Here is a 23,121-nt window from a genome sequence, read left to right as displayed (position 1 = left end):
TTAAAATTGTTGATCTAGTGTGGGTTGCACAAAATTTGGCCCAAAAATGACCCCAAAAGAAAGGATTGACATACATATTGGTCTCTTCCAATGTTTTTCTTTTACTAGTTTTCTTCCAATTTCCTATTTTTGGGACCTTACTAGTAAGAAAGAAGTTATGTTTTTGTTTTTTTTGTTTTTTTTAAAAAAAAAAAACTATGATAAAAGAGAAGCAATTGAGGAAAATAAATGTCAATTAGTTTACTTGGGAAATATCAATTACCATGGCTCTTGTGTGACACAAGTTGATTTTTCTGCCCCTTTGTTAAACAAACTACTCTTTTAGTCCCGCTCGTGAAAATAGTAGAATAATTCCTAATATTAGATATTCAATGCTCGTGGATTGAGTTTGAATCTTATTCTTCTAGATTTTTTTTTTAGAGAGAAAAATAAATTAATACAGCCAAATTAAGATTTTAGTCTTTTTAAATAATGACTTTAATTTGTAAAATACTAGTAGTTTTTAGAATCTCTAGAAATGTATGGTTTAATAACATAATTCTCTTCAACGGTATGGATTACATCAACCAACAATATAGTTAGGAAAATATGATTGTCAAAGGTTTTTTTATTTTATTTTTTATTTTTTATATTTATGAGAATTGTCAAAGATATTATTCATTCTAGAACCAAAAAGTTAATCGAAATAGCAATTATTTTCAAATCAAATGTTTGAATTCTTTTCGTGAGAGGCTGTTTTGTCAAGATGCTGAAAAAGAGTGTCTCAAACTTTCATATTTCTTCTAAAGTCTTAATCATGAAACCTAATGTATGTGCTATTGACTGATGTCCTTTCAAGAGGAGGAAAATAAGGTTGGATGGGGAAAAAGACTGAAACTACTATCCAACGAAATTCCTTGGTATAACAAAAATTTTGAGTAATTTTCATTTTCTTTGGCCTAGTCTAGTGAATACTGGATAAGACGTAAAAGTAGTCAGTGTTTTTTTCTTTTTGGGTAAGATATGTGTTGTGTCTGTATTGCGTTTAATGTCTTAGACTAATCTAGTAAATACTGGATAAGACACGAGCAATTGGTGCTATTTTTTTAGTTGTGTGTTTTGTCTATGTTGGATCTAATATATATATTTTTTTAAATATATAGAAATTGTAAAATTATACAAAAATAAATTGTACAAAATAAGTAACAAATTTATAAATGAGTGAGATTTTCGGAAGAATGTAGACTATATATATATATATATATAGTGTCTATCAACCATAGAGATAGAGATAATTTAGCCCCCAAAAAAAAAAAAAAATCAACCATAGAGATAAAAGATAAAGACAAAATGAAAAAGTCGATTTCCTTAGTCTTGTTTCAAATCAATGACTTGTCATATGACTGTAAAATAACGTGGTGCTACATCAAACCCATTAACATCTAGCCGAAGGCAGTTTGATTCGACTGGGGCCGCCATATCTTTAAATACTTTTTTGAGATAAAATGTCCACCGTCAAGGAATTACATCATGTTTGTACTTTGTTCCTTTAACAATAATATCAATACAGGGTTGTAATCAATTTAATTGATAAAGTGTTTGATAGTTGAATAAAAAATTTGAGATTTAATTTTTGTTTATATTAAAAACTAATTAATAACTTAGTTTGATGATAAAAGATTATTATTAAAAGCAAACATTATAGATTGAAACTATCTCAAAAAAAAATAATAATAATAATAATATTAACCTAACTTTTTTTTTATAAACTAACTTGAGTGCTAGATAGATCTGGTATATATATCTTAAAAATCAATCGTACTGATTTTGGATACTTTTTTTTTTTTTGAAAATATTTTAAGAGTAGCAAATTGAGTTATAAAATATTTAATTTATCTAATTTTATTTGTGTTTTATTTTTATTTTTATTTTTGAAAAACTAAACAAGTTGGGAATTAGTGAAATGGTCATGTGATTTGTGATTTGTTGTTGAGGGAGAAAAAAATTATGAAAAGATGGATGACCAACAGGAAAGAAGTAATTAAAAAATTATTTATTTTTTAATAGAGAAAAAGTAATAAAAATAATATTTAAAAATAAATAGGAAAAAAAAAAAAACTAAGAGTTTGATTTAGTTGTACGTAAAGAATGGATTAACTGCAAATGGCCTTTTAACTACAATTAACTACAATTGGTGTGGGTTTTCTAATTCGTAATTCAAAAGGGGAAGTGTTGGCAGCATCTTGTGAGCGCGTGTCAGGAAAGAGCTGCACTCTCTATGGACAGCAGCTGCGGTCATGCGTAAGGCCCTTGTGTTTTGTCTAAACACTTGCTTTTCCAAGGTCATTGACTCATTGTTGAGAGTAATTTTGCTGTGCTGGTGGATTTCATTAATTCAGACAGAATCTGCACTCTAGAGGTGGCTTGGATTTTGGAGGATATTAAGCTTATATGTGAACAATTTGTTAGTATATCCTTTATTTCTATTCCTTTAAAATGTAACCTGCTCTAGCTTTAACTAGTGCTGCAAAAGAGAATGAAGAGGCTATTGTTTGGTTAGAAGAAAGTTCATTTTTCCTCTTTTCCATTGTACAGCATGATATTAATTAAACAAAACTTACTATCGTTTTATCTCTAAAAAATTACAATTAGACTAAAAAATTGTTTCAATTGATGTGAGTGCTCGATGTTGTACTAGTTTAAAACCCCAAATATGTATTTTATTGAGTATCGACCATAGGTTTGTATCATGGGATGGGCAATATATCCATCAATATTAACTAGTACTTTAGATGACTTCATTGTTCTATTTATTTATTAATTAATTAATTAATTTTTTTTTTTATATATATATAGAAGAACTTCATTGCCCTACTTTTTTTTTAAGAGATAATTATAATATGCTGCTAACCTCGTAGCTTGAACCTTTTCCCCTCTAACCCCCAAATATGTATTTTATTGAGCATTGACCATAGGTTTGTATCATGGGATGGGCAATATATCCATCAATATTAACTAGTACTTTAGATGACTTCATCGCTCTATTTATTTTTTTATTTTTTTTTTATATAAAAGAACTTCATTGCTCTACTTTTTTTTTAAGAGATAATTACAACATGTTACTAATCCCGCAATTCGAACCCTTTCCCTCCTAGACCCCCAAGTACTTTGTGTATGAGAAGGTGTCAATTCAGTTATAAGGTCTTTGGCTTCATTGCTCTACTTGATTGTGATAGAATGACAGGATATCTCAGGGGCGAAGGGAGGGGGGGTCGAGGGGGGGCAGCTGCCCCCCCTGACCTTCTCATAAATTCTCTATGTATTAGTTGTAAACTATTAATAAACGTAGTAAAAGGTCATTTGCCCCTCCTGATAGAAACAACTTTTGGTTTTTACTATATATGTATAGCTAACTTGTCAACAAGAAGACAATTTTACATTTACAAAGCACTGAAGCAGCACTTTTATTAAATAATGGGTCCCACCTACTAGTACATTGGTTTTGCACACAACTTTCGCTGAATATGACTGGGGAAAAAAAAAATATAGTGATTCCAAACTGTAGCACCTCACTAGTCCGCCTCTTATTTACAATTTTTTTCTCTTGTAATCGACCATTTTCAGTCTCAACCTGAGTTTTTGCTAATCTAAAGAAAAAAAAAAAAAAAAAAAAAAAAAAAAAAAAAAAAAAAAACCAAAGTTTTTGCTATAAACTCAAATGTCTACATAACATTTTAAAAGCATTCATGGCATTGAGGAACACATACAACTTCATAGCTCGTATTGAAGTAGATTTTGCAATTGAGTAAATTTAATTAGAAATGATAAAAATGAATTAAAGTAAAATTTTATATTAGATTATGTATGACAATGACTTTGGCATATAGTCGTTTATTTATTTTGTTAATAGTATCGATTAATATTTCTTAGATTAATTTTACTTTCAATCTTGTCTTTTAATCTTGCCCCTCCTGACTTGAAATCCTACCTCCGCCACTGGGATATCTATATATTTGAAATTATATTTGGCTTGACTGCATAATTCAGGCTATTCTATCTACTGAAAATAATAATTGGTAGTAGCTTATAACTAGTGGAAATTCATTTGGTTTTGTTTTATTCCTTATAATTCCTCTTCGATCTGTTTCAACTTAACATGGATTCACGTTTGTAATAAGCTATTTATTAATTTACAATCACGACGAAATGGCTTTTACTTATATTATCCAAGATTTAAACAAAAAGCTTCCCTTTTCGGGGTAAGCTTTTAAAAAGGAAAACAAATTAATAAAGCCAAATTAAGATTTTAGTCTTTTTAAATAACAACTTCAATTTGTAAAATACTAGTTTTTCAAAATCTCTAGAAATGTATAGTTTGGTAACATAATTCTCTTCAACGGTATGGATCACACCAACCAACAATATAGTTAGGAAACTATGATTGTCAAAGGTTTATTTATTTATTTAAAATGTTATTTGTCAAAGGTATTATTCATTCTCGAACCAAAAAGTTAATTGAAATAGCAATTTCTTTTCAAATCAAACGCGTGAAAACTTTTCATCAGAGGCTGTTTTGTCAAGATGCTGAAAAAGAGTGTATGAGACTTTCATATTTATTTCTTCTAATTAATGTATTAATCTTTAAACCTAGATGTGTTATTGAGTAAGGTCATTTCAAAAGGAGGAAAGAAAGGTAGAATGGGGAAAAGACTGAAACTACTATCCAACGATATTCTTTGGTATGACAAAAACTTTGGGTCATTTTCATATTCTTCGGCCTAGTCTAATAAATACTAGACTAGATAAGACATGAGAGTGGTACTTTTTTTTTTAACATGTATTGTATCTGTGTTGCGTCTAATGCATTGTAAATGGGACGCAAGCCAAATTAATTTTTAGGGTAAATTTCACTAACTACCCCTGAGGTTTGGGGTAATGCCAAGCAGGTCCACAACTTCTCAAAACTAACCAATTTGGTCCTAAGTACAACTTAATCTCTAACCAGACTTAACAGACGTTATTTCTTAACTCTCCCTTCTCTCTCTTCTCCTCTCTGACCGAAACTTCTCTTCTCTCTTCTCACTCTATCTCAGACCACTACCGTGTGACCACCACCAAACCACAACACCACAGGTCCACAACCCACATACGCCGCCGATTCACGACAAGTCCGAACTCAAATCGCACCCGAAAGAAAAAAAAAAACACCACAACCCACAAATCTACCCGTTGAGACACAAAAACCACCACCTCACCACCATCGTCTCAAAGCCCACCACCACAAACCAAAACCATAAATAGGAGCCCAACCACCACAGATTTACAGTCAGTCACCCAAATCAAACCAATTCAAAAACCCACGGCCAAACCAAACTAATTTCAGTCGTCCAAACCACTAAACCCACGCACCCCGATTCATATACACAGAAAATACCCACAAACCCAAACTCAAGGTTCACAAACCCCACCCCAGAAACACCAGAAAATTCAACAAAACCCACCTCTTCTCAAACCCAACCCATAATCAATGAGACCCATAAACAAAAAACCATCACCACCAATTCAAAAAAAAAAAAAAAAAAAAATCCAACACACCAGAAAATACCAAATCAAAAAGTTTGATCACCGCCGAGATTCGAACCAAGATTCACTGCCGAGATTTGAACTCCATTGAAGCTGCTAAAGAAAGTTTGATCACCTGCCTATGCCCACATCCCTGGCAAAAAGTGACATCACTGACTGGATCGGCGAGTCAGAGGTAGCTCGTGCGTGGCTCTCCTTGCTCACGGAGTGGCATACCGGGAAAAAAATCAAGAAGAAAAAGCCCATTCCACAACCTTCTGCTATAGGTCTGGCCGATTATGTCTCGGTGGTTATAGTGGTGATTTGAGCGAGAAGAGAGCTTTGAGTCAGAGAGGAGAAGAGAGAAGAAACGCCTAAGATAGAGTGAGAAGAGAAGAGAAGTTTGGGTCAAAGGGGAGAAGATAGAGAATAGAGTTAAAAACTAACGTCTGTTAAGTGTGTTTAGAGATTAAGTCGTACTTGGACCAAATTGGTTAGTTTTGAGAAGTTGTGGACCTGTTTGGCATTACCCCAAACCTCAGGGGTAGTTAGTGAAATTTACCCTAATTTTTAATATCTCATCTTTTTTTAAGTATATATAAATTGTAAAATACTACAAAAATAAATTGTACTAAATAAGTAATAAATTTATAACTAAGTGAGATTTTCGGATGAATATAGACTATATATGTGGTTTCTATCAACTATAGAGATAAAAGACAAAATAAAGAAGTTTAGCAAAAAAAAGAAAAAAAAAAGACAAAATAAAGAAAAGTAGATTTACTTAGTCTTGTTTCACATCAATGACTTTATTATATGACTGTAAAATAATGTGTTGTTGCATCGAACTTCGAACCCATTAACATCTAGCTAGTTAGAAACTACTTTTGCAAGTGCTCTCGCGCCATAGGCATGTAGAAGCAGTGTGAGTCCCACAGTTTCTGCACTTGTGGGAGTTTAGTGACCTCTCCCCATTCTCTGGGCGGTGAGGTCAGGTGTGTTTTTTTGCTCAGTTTTTGTCTGGAAACATGGCGGAGGAGTTAGAAATACTTTGGCGAAAGCTAACGGTCACTGATGAGGAGGAAGAAAGTGTAAACCTTGGTAGGGAGTGTACGAGAGCAATGAAAGAAGGGGGGAAAAACTGTCTAGTTATGAAGGTGCTCTCTCGGAGAGGGGTTATGCTGGATGCCTTAAGAAAAAATATCAGAATGTTATGGAAACCAAATAAGAGCATCCAGATCTCAGCAATAGAAGAGGAAGTTTATTTAGTGGAGTTTGACGATGAAAGAGATAAGAAGAGAGTTCTGGAGATGAGTCCTTGGCACTACGAGAAACAACTGGTGCTGTTGCAGCATTTTGAAGGGGAAAAAGAGCCAAAGGATCTTGTTTTCAAGTGGTGCCCGTTTTGGGTTCAAATTTACAATATACCTCTCAAACACAGGACAAGAGAAATAGGGTTGGCTATTGGGGCTAGTCTTGGAGAGGTTTTGGAGGTGGATGTGGCTGACTCAAGGATACAATGGGGGAAATTTCTTCGTGTTCGAGTGAAGATAGACGTGACAAGAAAACTGATACGAGGTAGAAAAACAAAGGTTGAGGAGGGGGTGGACCGGTGGGTGCTTTTCAAATATGAGCGCCTACCAAACTTTTGTTATCGGTGTGGTCTTTTAGAGCATGACTTGAAGGAGTGCCCACAGAATAGGGGAGCAGATAAAAATGGCGAAACAGAGGATCTCCAATACGGGGCATGGCAGAGGGGAGACCTGGTGAAGAAGTCGGGCTGGGAACCTCACTTCATAAAGAAGAACGACAGCGGAGACACCCGGGGACAGATGCCTGGTAGCGGGGACAGGAGTCCGATGGTCCAAACGCCGAGGAGTATAGCGGGGGGGTCTGAAAAGGAATCGCCTGTGGTGCAGATCCTTGGGGAGAGTTCTGAGGAGAAGACGACAAGAAATTCAGAGAGAGGGGAGCGAAACAAGGTGGAGCTTCACCAAAATGGCATGCTCAGAAATCCCAGAGAAATCCCAAAAGACACTCCAACCATTTTGGTGAAAGTTGGTGAGGTGAGTGTCCAGGCTACCAACGTAAAAGAAGGAGATAGGCATGAGGAGATAGTGACGGGAAATAAGGAGGCCCCACCTTTTAAATTTGAGCATGGGCTAACGGATGGGGGAGTGGGGCCGCAGGTGGGCTTGGATAAAACAAATAATGTTGAGGGCCCTATGGCTATGAACTATGAGATGAATGTGGGTTGGATTGCGGAGTCATTAAGCCCAACCAGTGGCCACCGGAAACGAAGGGCTAGAGTGGGCCAAACAAAAGGAAAGGAAAAGGTTGAAAGCCCGGTTGAGAAGAAAAGAGGGTGTTTGACCAGAACGTTCTGGTGAGAAAACGAAGAAAAGTGGAGAAACAGGGAGGTGGTGAAGTAGGAAAAGAAAATGAAAAGGATGGCGGTGAGGCGGTTGCTGCTACGCAGCACCACCGAGCCCAATGAGTATCTTGGCGTGGAACTGCCGAGGCCTTGGGTCAGCTTCGGCAGTGCGGTCACTCACCGATGTGGTGAAAGAAATCGACCCATTCTTGGTGTTCTTATCAAAGACCAAGGCAAAACAAAAAAGAATAAAGGGCCTTCAGAGGAAGCTCCATCTAACCCAGGGAATCACGGTGCCTTGTGACGGTCGGAGTGGAGGGCTGGTGTTGATGTAGAAGGAAGGGGCGGAGGTGTGTCTCAAAAGCTACTCAAACTCTCATATTGACGTGGTGGTTTGCGAAGGAAACGGAGCGCAGCCATGGCGAGCAACGGGGTTCTATGGTCACCCTGATGCAAGTATGAGATTTATTTCTTGGGATTTAATTAGATCGCTTAAGAGGCAGTGTGATCTTCCGTGGGTTATTTTTGGGGACTTTAATGAAATTGTTCATTCGGATGAGAAGTTAGGGTGGTTAGATAGGGATGCGAGACAAATGGAGGGGTTTAGAGATTGCTTGGCGGATTGTGGTTTGGTTGATCTGGGTTTTGTGGGGCAACGATATACTTGGTGTAATGGAAGAATTGGGGAGCAACGAACTCTAGTTAGATTAGACAGGATGGTAGCAAATGAAAAGTGGTTGAATATGTTTAGGGAGGCAAAGGTGTATCATAGAGCAATGGCGGCGTCCGACCACTGTTTGCTTAATTTGTCTCTCAGGCGCCAAGTTAGTAGAAGGGGAGGAAGAAAACGTTTCATGTTTGAAGCAATGTGGACTAGGGAGGAGGGGTGCAGGAAGGTGATTGAAGAGGCCTGAGACCCGTTAAATTGCAATCCGGATGTGCAGATTCAAGATAGGCTAAAGTGCTACCAAGATAGTTTACAAACTTGGAACAAGAGGGTTTTTGGCAATGTAAATAAGACCCTGAAACTAAAGCAGAATCGCCTACAAGAATTGGAAATGTTGAACTTACTTCATGAACCAGTGGAGGAAATTAAAGTGCTAAAAAAGGAGATAAACGAAGTCACGCTCCGGGAAGAGATGATGTGGAACCAGAGATCGAGGGCAGTGTGGGTTAAATGTGGGGACCGAAACACAAAGTTCTTTCATGAAACGGCTAGCAACAGACGTCGGAAAAATAGGATTAAGGGCCTATGTGATAATGAAGGCAGGTGGAAGGAGGACAAGGAAGAAGTGGAAGGCATAATCCTGAATTATTTTCAGGAAATTTTCAGTACAAGCTATCCAGATGAGTTTGGCTGTAGCCTTGGAGCAATAGAGAGGAGGGTTTCTGATGATATGAATGATGATCTCCTACAAGAGTTTCGAGAAGAGGAGCTTAGGCGTGCCCTGAAGCAAATGCATCCGACAAAGTCTCCTGGCCCAAACAGTATGTCCCCTATTTTCTTTCAATCTTATTGGGATGTTGTGGGTCCTCAGGTGGTAGATTGTGTTCTTAACACTCTTAAAACGGGGGTTATGCCAAATGGTTTAAATGATACATATATTTGCCTAATTCCTAAAGTGAATTGTCCCCAAAAGATGTCGGAATTTCGTCCGATTAGTTTATGTAATGTTATATATAAAATTGTATCAAAAGTGTTGGCTAATAGGTTAAAGAAAGTCCTACCAGCAATTATTAGTGAGGCCCAAAGTGCTTTTGTACCAGGGCGGCAGATTACAGACAATGTCCTGGTGGCTTTTGAAACCATGCACTACATAAATCAAAAAAGGATGGGAAAAAAGGGGCTGATGGCAATCAAGCTGGACATGAGCAAGGCCTATGATCGGGTAGAATGGGCATATTTGGAGGCGATTATGTGCAGATTGGGTTTTCAAGAAAGATGGATCTCATTGATGATGATGTGTGTGAATTCAGTGTCATACTCCGTGCTCTTGAATGGGGAGCCAAAGGGCAGAATTCTCCCTACTCGAGGCTTAAGGCAAGGGGATCCTATCTCCCCGTATCTCTTCCTGTTGTGTGCTGAGGGCCTCTCGGCCATGCTTCGGCTGGGTGAAGTTAAGGGGATACCAAGAGGCATTTCGGTTTGTAGGCAAGCTCCAGTGGTATCTCATTTGCTATTTGCAGATGACTGTATAGTCTTTTGCAATGCGTCTAAAGAGGAAGGAGCTAGAGTTACAAAAATTCTTGAGGTATATGAAAGGGAGTCGGGGCAGAAGCTAAATAGAGAGAAGACTTCTCTCTTTTTCAGCAAGAATACAAGTGAGGAGGTTAAAGAAGAAGTGAAGGACATGTTTGAGGCCCAGGTCATCCACCAGCATGAGCAATACTTGGGGCTGCCCCCTTTGGTGGGGAGGGGAAAAAAGAAAGCCTTCCATCATATCCTGGACCAGGTTGGTCGTAAAGTTGCAGGTTGGAAGGGGAAGTTGCTAACTATAGCTGGTCGAGAAATCCTTATAAAGGCGGTTGCCCAAGCCACTCCTATGTACACTATGAATTGTTTTAAACTCCCGGATTCTTTGTGTAATGAGCTTAATTCCTTGATTAGAAATTTTTGGTGGGGCCAACGGGACAAGGAAAGAAAACTAGCATGGCTAGCTTGGGAGAAGATGTGTACACCCAAAGCTGAGGGGGGGATGGGTTTCAAGGATCTTAAAGCTTTTAACCTTGCTTTGCTTGCAAAACAAGGGTGGAGGCTTATTCAAAACACGGAGTCCCTTGCCCATAGAGTTTTGAAAGCTAAGTATTTTCCAAATTCAAATTTTCTGGAGGCTCAAATTGGTAAGAAACCGTTGTATACTTGGAGGAGTTTGATGGATGCAAAAGAAGTTCTCTGGAGAGGCTTGAAATGGAATATTGGGAATGGGCAAAAAACGAAAATATGGGCAGATAGGTGGATCCCAATCCCAAATTCTTTCATGGTTGCAAGTCCTAAGCCCCAAAACTTTGAGGGTGAGCTAGTGGAGACCCTCCTTGACCGTGAATTAGGGGGCTGGGATATCAATGCAGTAAAGAATGTTTTCTTACCTTATGAAGCGGAGGCAATCTTGAGTATTCCAATAAGTCCTAGTTTCCCGGAGGATGCACTGATTTGGGCTTGGTCGAAAAAAGGTGACTTCTTGGTTAAAAGTGCTTATCAAGTAGCATTAAGGTGGCTGACCGAAAACAGAGGTAGAGGAGCAGGGTGTGAGGTGTCAAACCCGAGAAGAAAGAAAGAGTTTTGGAAGGCCATTTGGGGTTTAAATTTCCCAAGAAAAGTTAAACTCTTTATGTGGAGGGCCTGTAAAAACATACTCCCTACAAACTACTGTCTCAGGAGGCGAAAGGTGACTACGGAGGATAAATGTGTGTTTTGTGGGCTGAGTGAATCTTCGGGACATGCTCTATGGGATTGTTGGATAGCAGTGGCTGTTTGGAAGGCAACAAAGCTGCTATTGCCCAAGGTGAGTCATCCTTATAAAGATTTTATTGATGTAATATGGAAAATTTGGGAGGACCGGAAGGAGATAGAGTGGGAGCGATTAGCGTGTACAGCATGGTGTATATGGAAGAATAGAAATGCTACAAAGTTTGAAGGCAAGTTTAAACAAGCAAAGGAGATAGTCTCTGAAGTAAATGCTCTGGTTGAGGAGTTTAAGGGGCAGCAGGAAGCTCCAAGACAGAGAGCACCACCGAGAATAGTAGGATGGAGTCCTCCTCGTGAAGGGTGGTTTAAAGTAAATGTTGATGGAGCGGTGTTTAAAGAGTTGGGTAGCTGTGGAATAGGAGTTGTGATCAGAAATGAAAGGGGTCTTCTCATGGGAGCTATGAGTAAGAAGCTGAAATTACCCTTAGGAGCGCTGGAAGTGGAAGCAAAGGCCTTTGAGGAGGGAATTCAACTGGCTGGAGATCTTGGTTTGAGGAATATTGTATTGGAAGGCGACGCGAAGATAGTGACAGATGCTCTGGCTGGTTGTTGCTCCCCCCCAAGCTCGATTCAGATGATTATTGAAGGATTCCGGAGGTGGAGTCTTAATGTCCAGGAGTGGCAGGTTTCTCATGTCTGTAGGACCGGCAATTGTGCCGCCCATTTGATGGCTAGAAATGCCAAACTTGTAAATGATAGTATTGTGTGGGTGGAGGACACTCCACCCATCCTAGAATGTCAAGTGATCAAAGATGTATCTGGTTTGGACTTAGTGTCCTTTTAATGAAAGTCTACTGAATGTTTGCATATCAAAAAAAAAAAAAAAAAAATTAACATCTAGCTAGAAGACAATTGATTCAACTGGGGCCGCCATATCTTTAATTACTTTTCCACGGGGATATATAGGGTCCGTTTGGATTGAGTTTATTTTTGCTGAAACTGAAAACACTGTAACGAAATATTTTTTAAATGTGTGAATAGTACCGTGGGACCCATTTTTAATGAAAAAATTTTGAAAAGTGGAATATATGGGTCCATGAACAGTACACAAATGCACTGTTCACAGTAGAAAAGTCAACATATACGGCTGAACAATAGCCGATTACTCCTGAAACGCGAGAAAAAAAAAAAGAAAAAAAAAGGGACGTGTTTACTGTAGCGTGGGTCCCATGCCCAGGACGCAAACGCGTTTCAGCAGCAAAACGTCCAAAGCAAACGCTCACATAATGTCCACTAACAAGGAATAAATCATGTTTACACCTATAACAATAATATAAACTTGATTATTAAAGGTGATTTAATTGATATAGTCTCTAATAGTTGAATAAGATATTTGAGATTCAATCTCTCTGTTTATACTAAAAATTAATTAGTTAATGTATGTTCTATAAAAATTTCATTTCTTTATACTAAAAATTTACTAACATATGCTTTACACCAAAAATTGATTAGTTTGTTAATGTATGTTCTAAAAAAATTTTACTTCTTTATAAAAAAAAAAATTTCTAAAATAGTTTACTAACATATGCCGTAGCAAAACCCATATCTTAAAAATCAATCTTACTTGAATTTTGGAAAAAAATTTTGAAAATATTTTAAGAGACATGCCAATTGAGTTATAAAATTATTAGCTTATCTAATTTTATTTGTGTTATTTGTTTAGTGAAAAAGTGTGGAAAATTTGAACAAGTTGGGAATTAGTGAAATGGTCATGTGATTTGTGATTGGTTTGCGAGCTAGAAAAAACGATGAAAGAAGAAGTAATTAAAAAAATTCTTTATTTTTTTAAGAGAGAAAAAAAAAATAAAAAAAAATATTTAAAAATAAATAGGAGAAAAGATTTTTTTTTTTTTTTTTTTAACTGAGAGTTTGACTTAGTTGTACGTAAAAAATGGATTAACTACATTCGAAATTGTGGCCTTTCAACTACAATTAGACTAAAACATTGTTTCAATTGATGTGAGTGCTCGATGTTGCAGTTGCACTAGTTCAAAAACCCCAAGATTATTTAAAAAAAAGAAAAGAAGTTTAGAACCCCCAAATATGTATTTTATTGAGTATTGACCATATGTTTGTATCATGGAATGGGCAATATATCCATGAATATTAACTATAGATGACTTCATCGCTCTCTTTCTCTCTCTCTCTCTATATATATATATTTAGAAGAACTTCATTGCTCTATTTGATTGTAATAGAATGACAGAATATCTACCTAATGAATTTTGAAATTTTAATTGGCTTGACTGCATAATTCAGGTTATACTATCTACTGATAATATTAATTACTAGTAGCTTAAAACTAGTGGAAATTCATTTGATGTTGTTTTATTTCTTTTAATTCCTCTTCTGTTTCAACTTAACATGGATTTTACGTTTGTAATAAGCTATTTATTAATTTACAATCACGATGAACAACAGGACCAATGGAAAAGCTATATGTGCAACTTGCACCTCACCATGAAACTGTGTAAAAGAGATCGTTCATTATAGTACTATGTTCTATATGGTGCATATTCCTCGAATAAACTTTGGTTTTGTTGCAATTCTTATCTATGAACTATACAATGGTGCATTTGGCAGCTCCTTTAGCATGCGAACTTTGTAGGTAAGTTAGGTCATGATGCTGCGTCATATGATTCAGAATGTTAACACCTATCATTGTCAAGTTAACTTATATTTAAGGACATTTTTTCTGCAATTTATAAAGTATTCAAGTCTAATGCTGCAGTCATAATCATCAAGAATCCATCTTTATTACCTAGGTCAAATGCAAATTGAATTTTTTTTTTTTTTTTTTTGGGTTAGATTATATGAGGATATTATTATATGTTGAGATATTGCCATAAATAATATACAGCATAAACCATGATTTAATAGAATGCAAGAATTATTGTGATATTAGAATTAGAATTTATAGTTAATATTTTGGGTTGTTCATTATAAAACAAACCATTCAAAAAAGTATATATATAGTCACTTGATAGCTTTTTAATTGTGGATTTAAGTCATCAAACCAACTTTCATACTTTGACTCTCCTACACCATTTTATTTTCTTATTTCTATTTTACCAATGTCAACTTCTATACTTTTAGATTAAAAATTATTATGACTAGAAAGACATGAATAATCGATATATATATATATATATATTTTTAAGAAGAGATATATTTGAATCTAAAGAATGTAAAACTTAAAAGATAACTCTTAATTATTGAACGTGGCATTCTTATCTGCATGACCCATCAGTACTGCATGCAGCCAGTTAGGTAACAGTTTTTGGATATTCCATTGTTGCAGCTTTTCCAGTTTGTGGATGAGCAAGTTTTGTCGGATTGATATATTGTTTCACACGAACCATACACATTTTCATGCATGCAACACAAATGGCCAATGTATGTAGGGTATATGATTTTGCATGATTAGCTTTAAAAACTGGGAATTAAACAGTAGGGTCATCTGTTCCTCAAAAAAAAAAAAAAAAAAAAAAACAGTAGGGTCATCTATGCATGTCCAAAAAGAAAATTTCGAATAGAAACAAAATGATATTGGTTGATGAAGATGAAAATCTTAGGGTGTACATTTTCCAATATGGAAACCTTATCTTTAGGAGGACCTACTGACTTCAAAATAAAATCATCTCAGATCTAAGTAGGACCGAAATATAAATTGGACAATTATTTTAATTGGTTCTAACAATATGTAGTTGAACAAGAAAATGAAACACCCAGACGTAGATCTTGAAAGGAAAGCTCTAAGAAATGGCTTAGCTGAAAACTACTCGTGGATAAATATTTTGGATATATAAGATAAATTGCAAGCTAGTTTCATTACTTGACAATTCAAAGGACCAAAGTCATTAATTTCTGTTTTCTTTGTTGGTTGTTATTAGTTGTTAATATGTTATACTACTTTTTTTTTTCAGGGATATTGAAAATTATAAAGTGATAGCGCATGCAGAGAGGAATATTATTTAGCATTAATTTGTTTTTTGAGATATCGGCAAATACTTTAGGTGGCAATCAATATGTGATTATTTTATTAGTTCAATAGTTTTTTGTAATACATATTTTCCAATATATCAACCAATAAATCCTATATAGTATATATTACCCCATAATTTTCATACTTTTTGTATTTCAAATTGTTTTTCCTTATTTTTGATTGTTTTAAATTTTTTGGACATATCATATTGAGATATTTCCTTTTTTGTTTTTCTTTTGTTGATAAATTAGGCAGTGATGACTGATGAAGAGTTTGCTCAAGAGTGATATATCTCTGAAACGTATTTAAAATGTCAATATTCTTTCTTATGCTTAATTAGGTTGAAATCTCTCACAGTACCTAGCTAAGATTTTTTTTTGCTGAATACCTAGCTAAGATTTAAAACCATATAGGATTCAACAATCAAACTTCTTTCTATTTTTCTAAGCACAAAGACAATTGGGATGTAACTTTCAGCAATTAATTAATGAACCAAATTGGTGATGGGACTCATTGATGTTAAAGAAGAGGGTGACATAATAAGCAGCCATTGGTTCATCCAAAAAAAAAAGCAGCCATTGAGCTTCTTCATTACTTTTCTATCTCATACTAAATCTGTGCCACACAATACAAATTATAGTGCTGTCAATTCAACAAATTCAGGCTTGGATGTTTGTGACAAATTATATAATCCATTGAAAAGTTCCATTCAAATACAATTTGCCCCCACCACCATGGATGCAAGTTTCTGTAAAAATAGGTGCTTGCCTGGTGTGCTGCGAAAAATGATGCAACTTTTTTTTTTTTTTTTCCTGATATGCAAGTCGGAGTAGGTAAACTACAGAAAAGACATGTACGGACCACGTTCACATGGTGACAAATTAATACAAGCTGTCATGAAAGAAAGAGTTGAACGACACGTCTGATATTTTATTCATTGATAAGCAGCCAAAATAGAAGAAAAGATGCTTTGTTGGTAAACAGTAATTACGTGCATTATTTAAACAAAGTAATTTTAAAAAAAATTAATTAATTACAGTTGTTTGGGTGGTGAGAAAATGATTAGATAGTCTCTAGAATAATTGATGTGATATTTCATACCAATAAAAATCAACAAAGTGAAAGGGTTTAGTTTTAAGTTAGATGACTTGCTTTTATTGGTATATATGGAGTACTATTGACGGTACTCTTAAGTGTGTTACTTTTTTTTCTTTTCTTAATAGATACAAATGATGATGCAATTTTATTTTATGACATCTAATTTATAATTATCAATTTCTACCATTAGGCTATGATCTAAAATGTTAAGTGGTTTCTTTTTCATGTAGGTGATCGAGATTCGATTCTAAATACCTTATTTGAGAATAAAATATTTATTAGTTGAACTAATTAATAGTCACACGTTAGGTGGTGTATCTAAGGTTTTCTAAATGATTCAATCTTGTAGCTGTGTTGGCCAAGAAACCAAGTAATTGAATTCAATGAGTAAGGTACCCTAAGAAAGTGCAGCTAATTAAGTTTTGCTGTTTCTTATTATTATTACTGGTGTATGTATAATCCGTGTTTATGCACGGTACAATTAAAAACAACACAATTACACATATATGAATTCAAATTATTTCTTGTTTAAGTCATAGATATATACATGAGTTTTTTACTTTTTCTTTCTTCTTTATTTTTTTATTTTATTTTAGTTTTTGGATATACACATGAGTTTACTATTTTTTATTGGGTTTTTTTTTTAATGGTTTATTTATATTAGACTCTTCATCTTTTGCACCATATTAACTCACCAAGAAATTATATATATATATATATATATATATATTTATATATAGGATATCTTGTTTAAGTCATAGATATATACATGAGTTTTTTACTTTTTCTTTCTTCTTTATTTTTTTTTTTTATTTTATTTTAGTTTTTGGATATACACATGAGTTTACTATTTTTTATTGGGTTTTTTTTTTTTATGGTTTATTTATATTAGACTTTTCGTCTTTTGCATTATATTAACTCACCAAGAAATTAAAAAAATATATAAATAGGATACGTGACACAAAATTAGACTACAATTAAAATCCAATTTAAATCTAATTGGATTTTCTCTCAGCTTTACCTATATATTATTATTATTATCATCTAAAAATAATGATAAATTTAGAAATGTGAATTTAACAATGGTTTAGTTTTCTCTTTGGAGAAAGTAAAAGTTGCATTGTTCCAAATAAACTTAAATCATCTCATAGAAACAGATCGCAGCTCTCTTTGTCTCTCCCTTAAATTTTTCTTTTGTTTTGTAATTTCAGTGCTTGTTATAGTGGTTTATTATCCTTAAAAAATAAAATTTACAAAAATATAAAAGTAACTTTAAAAACGAGCTAAAAATAAACTTTACAAATTGAGCCGTAAAATAACTTTTTTTTTTTAATTACTGTTGAGAATAGATAAACGAAATATTACCTAAAACTTTGATAACTGCACGTACTTTTCAAAGAAAATTAGATCATGTGCTATTATGCTCACCGTAGTTTGTCGTATTTTATATGATCGCACCGACCATCTCTTAAGTGTATAGCATCTTATTGAAATTTAGTATTTTATAAGCCACTCTCATATCGATCAATCAATCTAGTGGTGGTCATATGTTTCTATAATCTATAGTCTATGTCACCTAGCTTTGTTTTTAAATTCAGTCATTTTCGTAAAATAATAAACAAAAAAAAAAAAAAAAAAGTCTCTGTCATAATGTCATTTTGCTCACATTAATACATCCTTACTTCTTCACTAGACCTGTAAAGAAGAAAAAATATATATAATTTTTGAGAGAGAGAGAGAGAAAAATACATGTGGAAATATAATTTTTGAGCAAAATTTATTATCACATTGGATATATAATAAGAAGTTTCACATGTGATGCTATATATACACACACACACATATATATATATATAAATAAATATTAAATACACTAAATGATTTCATAATATCAATGATAGTTCATGGGTCGGATGTAGAAAGGTGACAAATAGATGACATGCACAATTCAAAATCAATTGACTTGTGATAAGTAAGGCCAAGCTATTTGAAAAAAACAAGAAAAAAAAAAGTGAGAAATAGAAAACTAAAAGGACCAAGTGATATATAATTGTATTTGTCGTTTTATCTGCTGACTCGACTCTATTATCTTAATCTTTAATCCATTTTATGTTGATTGAATGATTTGCAATCCTAGAATTTCGATAGTTACAATGGAAATTTTTTATTTCATGAAGCATTTGTTTAAAATATCAGAATATGCCAAGTAGTTAAATTTCAAATTTTCTATAGTTTTCTATAGAAATCAATCCAGAGAAGGATTTAACAAATATAAGATTTCAATTCTAATAATTCAGTGTCCGAGCACAAGACAATTGACAGATCGGTGGCTCAATGTTTCAACGACTTAGCACTCATATGATATCTAGGTAGTCATGTGCTCGATCACCAGTACTGTATTGCTCTACTTAAGTTTTATTTATTTTAAGATTTTCAATTCTAATAATTCAGGGTAATTAATTATTAAATTTTTATTTAGTGTTAAACCAAGATTCAATGAAACAGATCCTCCCAAAAAAATAAAAACAAAGATTCAATGAAACTTGCAGGGCATGTGATAAATTATTTAATAATTAAAGAATTTACTGAATAAGCAGCACAGTAGCTAGCACACATCGAAGCCCACTTCAAAAAGTGTAGTATAAAATATTTCCTCTTTTTTTTTTTTTTTTTTAGCATGTTGGGGTTTTTTATATAGGAAAAAAAAAAGAGAGTTTGAGACACAAGCAGGCAGGACATGTAATAACAAAGAATTTTCTTGCAAGATTCAGTGAAACAGATCTTCCCCAAAAAAAAAAGAAAAAAAAAATCAATGAAACATAATATACTTCTTGGGGGGGAAAAAAAAAAAACATGCAGGACACATGATAAATTATTTAAGAACAAAGTTTAGTTAAAAAATTGGTTGTAGCCTTAGGCTACAAACTCACTCAATAAAATAAATATTACTGCATATTTTGAAAATCTAACTATTGAATTACATGTTCTTTACGCTTTTAATACACATATCAATTTTTGTGTCAATCAGATATTATTTACTATATAATTTATAATCTTATATTTCATGCATATTTTTAAATTACAAAAACTTGCAATTTAAAAATTTATTGATGACCTAGCTATTATTAATTTTTAATTTTCTTGAAATTTTACAAACATGGAGGATATAAGAAGAAGATGTAATCCAATGGTGGATTTGTCAAAATTCACTTCCAATAAAAAGATATTGAGTGAGTTTGTAACCTAAGATTATAATTAATTTTGTAACTAAACTTTGTCCACTATTTAATAATTAAAGAAAATACTGCATAAGCAGCACACATTCAGGCCATTGCAATAAATATGAGAAGTACTATATTTACAACATTTTTATAGGTCAAAACCGTCTCTGAAAAAAATTAAAAAAAAAAAAAAAAAAACTAAGGTGCTTCCCCAAAATTAAAAAAGCATTGTAACTTTTCCAAATGAATATTATATATACTCTCTTTTCTTTCCTTCACTTGTAACCGTATCATATACTCTCTTTTCTTTCCTTCACCCCCCCCCCCCCCTATCTACGCATAAAACTTTCACAAGAATTGCGTCCAAAACTGTAGTTAGTCTCATATGCATTAATTACCTAGGTTCCAAATCAACTGTCTTGATTTTATCATATTTTTGTATTCGGATTATTATATCAAATGGAAAAGAACTATATGGTTACTACTAGTACCATTATTTATCAACAAGTTGAAGAAAGATTCTTGTTCTAATTTAAAATCATTTGATATCTCTTTAAGAAGAAAAAAAATTAGCAACAAAATAATACATGGTCATAAGGTCACCATTTTTAATTTCACCCATGTTGCAATATGATTATAAGCGCGAAAACAAACAACTAGACATGGATTCTATATTAAGCACTTGACATATCTTGTTTTGAAACTCAAGAAAAGAAATAATAATCATTGTCATGTTATGCCCAATATCAATATTTTTCTTCTTCCTTTTGCTAGCACTATAATTAGTGGGTAGACTTGACTACACATTTTCAAAGAGTAAAGCTTACGTTCTTAAATATTGTAACTTAAATTTTCAAATATTATATAATATATTAAAATAAAACCTCAATAATTTTTATTTTTTTTTACATTAGATTCTAATTGTACTCCAATTTTGTAACAAGTCTTTTACAATTGAATTAAAATCTGATTTCAAAAGTGTCTTTAGAAATTCAATTTACTCCATGTTCATGCTAAGTATCCAGGATCCTTACAATTATATACAAATATTAAAGTCGATGCACAATTAGAATCTCAATCAAATCCAAATTAACTTTTAATTGTGGTTAATTTTGCTGGAAGTATTCATTTTAATTTTCTTAAATTTGAGACCAAGTAATTAATCCATTCACAATACTCAACACAAAAGCCAACCTTACTCACCTAGGTAATATCACTTTATGATATAACAAGCAAGTTGTGTTATGTGTTGTAAGTCTATTGGCGAAAATATATATAATTGTTCAAATGAACCATGCATATTTTCATGTATGCAACACAAATGGCTAATGTAGGGTATATGATTTGCAATTTTGCTTGATTCGTTTTAAACCTGGGAATCAGTAGGGTCATCCATACAAGTCCAAAAAGAAAATTTCAAATAGAAACAAAATAATATTGCTTGATGATCATGAAAATCTTGTGGTGGATATTTTCCATAAGGAAACGTGATTTTATTCCATTTTGGAGGGCCTACTCACTTCAAAATAAAATCATCCCAGATTTAATAAGGACCGTTATTAGTTTGATATTTATTATAGTTGTCAAATTCGAACCATTTTGTGTCACAACTCTTATATATGTGATGGATTGTGAATAATGGATTCAACTTCTAAACTTGTTAAACCTGCCTACCTACATGATTATACATACTTAAACCAGCACTCCAAATGTCACGATGTCTACACCTGTTGTTGTGCAATGTGCATTACCATTAAAAAAAATTTCTTTTTTCTTTAATTGTCGCCATTCAACCATTATTATTATTATTTTTTTTTTTTTGGGAGAAGATTCAACCATTATTATTGATTAGATTACTTCCTATTCAAAAGTAGTGCTAGGAAATTTGCCTAGAATATTTTTAGGTCTTAATTTTTTTTTTAAATAAATTATGATATGATTTTATTACTTTTAGAATTTACTTTTCTATATAATTAAATTTATTAGCTTTTTTTTTTTAGAGAATCAATTTATTAGTTGGTTTCTCAATATATATATATATATATTAGCTATTTTTTATAATTATAAAATATATTAATTAATTAATTAATGTCCAATCAATCAATGAACCATTAGTTGAACCAATAGACCAATAAATTAGTGTCAACCTCTGATTTGGTTTTGATAACTATTTTATAGTTAAACAAGAAAAAGAAAGAAACTTGCAAACATAAATGTTGAAAGCAAAGCTCTATCAAATGGCTTAGCTTGAAAACTAGCCGCAGAAAATATTTTGGATATGTAAGTTGAAATTGTAAAGCTAGTTTCATCAGAGATGACAATTAGAAATATTTCTGCTTTCTTCAATTCTTTGTGTGTTGTTTGTTGTTACTATATATATATATATATATATATTTAATTTCTATTTCAAGGATATTTAGAATTATAAACTCATCACAGCGCATGCAGGGGAATATTCTTGAGCACTAATTTGTTTTTCAGATATCGGCAAATATTTTTTCATGGCAATCAGTTTGAGATTATTTTATTAGTTCAATATATAACTGATATATATATATATATATATATTTTGAAATATATTTAAATATTTCAACCAATAAATCCTATTATATATCACCCCCATAATTTTTCATGTTTTTGAATTTGATTATTTTTGCAATTATTTTTAGTATTTTATTAAAATTTTATGACACATCAAGTAATACATTTCTGAAACATATTTAAAATGTTAAATATTCCTTCTTACACTTAAATTGAAATCTCATAATACCTCGCTATATAAGATTTAAAACCATATATGATTCAACCATCAAACTTCTTTCTATTTCCCTTTGGGCTAAAGCACAAAGACAATTAGAATGTAAATTGCCCTATTGCACCAATGAACCTTTTTTCCTTTTTTGAGAATAGCAATGAACATCAATAAGTCCCATCACCAACTTGGTTCATTGCTATTCTCTTTTTTTGATCAAATCAAATCAAATCAAAAAAAAAGAGAATAGCAATGAACCAAGTTGGTGATGGGACTTATTGATGCTAAAATTAAAAAATGTTCGTATAAAGTAGGCTGGAAAAATAAGCAGCCGTTGGCCGTCTTCATTACTTTTCCATCTCGTAATCAGTGTGTGTTAGAATAATAAATAACAGAGCCTTAAATTCAACAATTCAGCTTTGACTTTTGTGATAAAGCCATTGAAAATTTTACCTTTGCTGCTGCAAGTAGTCTGCTTAATTTGTGCCGCATAAAATGATGCATTTTTTTTTCTTCTATTTTTTGATAAGTTGCAAGTTGGACTAAACTGACTGCAAATAGACATGTACGGACCACGTTCACATGGTGCCACTTGCAATTACTATACAACATCTGATATTTCATTGATTGATATACAGCCAAAATAGAAAAAAAATAATATAAAAAAGTTGTTTCGTTGGAAAA

The 23,121-nt window shown here is 33.2% G+C and overlaps 1 protein-coding gene across 1 annotated transcript; it reads left to right on the top strand.

The window, feature by feature from the left end:
- The first annotated feature begins 7,991 nt into the window (after positions 1-7,991).
- Positions 7,992-12,165, top strand: LOC115967068. The gene is made up of 3 exons (XM_031086153.1): positions 7,992-8,208; positions 8,318-8,739; positions 8,860-12,165. Exons 1-3 carry the CDS (start codon positions 7,992-7,994, stop codon positions 12,163-12,165), a joined length of 3,945 nt encoding a protein of 1,314 aa, XP_030942013.1.
- Positions 12,166-23,121: the final 10,956 nt, after the last annotated feature.

The sequence above is a fragment of the Quercus lobata genome, chromosome 11 (assembly GCF_001633185.2).
Source record: "Quercus lobata isolate SW786 chromosome 11, ValleyOak3.0 Primary Assembly, whole genome shotgun sequence".
In the NCBI taxonomy this organism is placed as follows: Eukaryota; Viridiplantae; Streptophyta; class Magnoliopsida; order Fagales; family Fagaceae; genus Quercus; species Quercus lobata.
This window is presented reverse-complemented; position numbering and strand designations above follow the sequence as displayed.

Excerpts from the sequence above, each read along its gene's own strand:
- LOC115967068 (XM_031086153.1), top strand. The coding sequence starts at position 7,992 with ATGGCGGTGAGGCGGTTGCTGCTACGCAGCACCACCGAGCCCAATGAG. Across the intron at positions 8,209-8,317 it reads ATCTAACCCAGGGAATCACG|GAAACGGAGCGCAGCCATGG; the intron begins GTGCCTTGTGAC and ends TGGTTTGCGAAG. Across the intron at positions 8,740-8,859 it reads ATTTGTCTCTCAGGCGCCAA|ATTCAAGATAGGCTAAAGTG; the intron begins GTTAGTAGAAGG and ends CCGGATGTGCAG.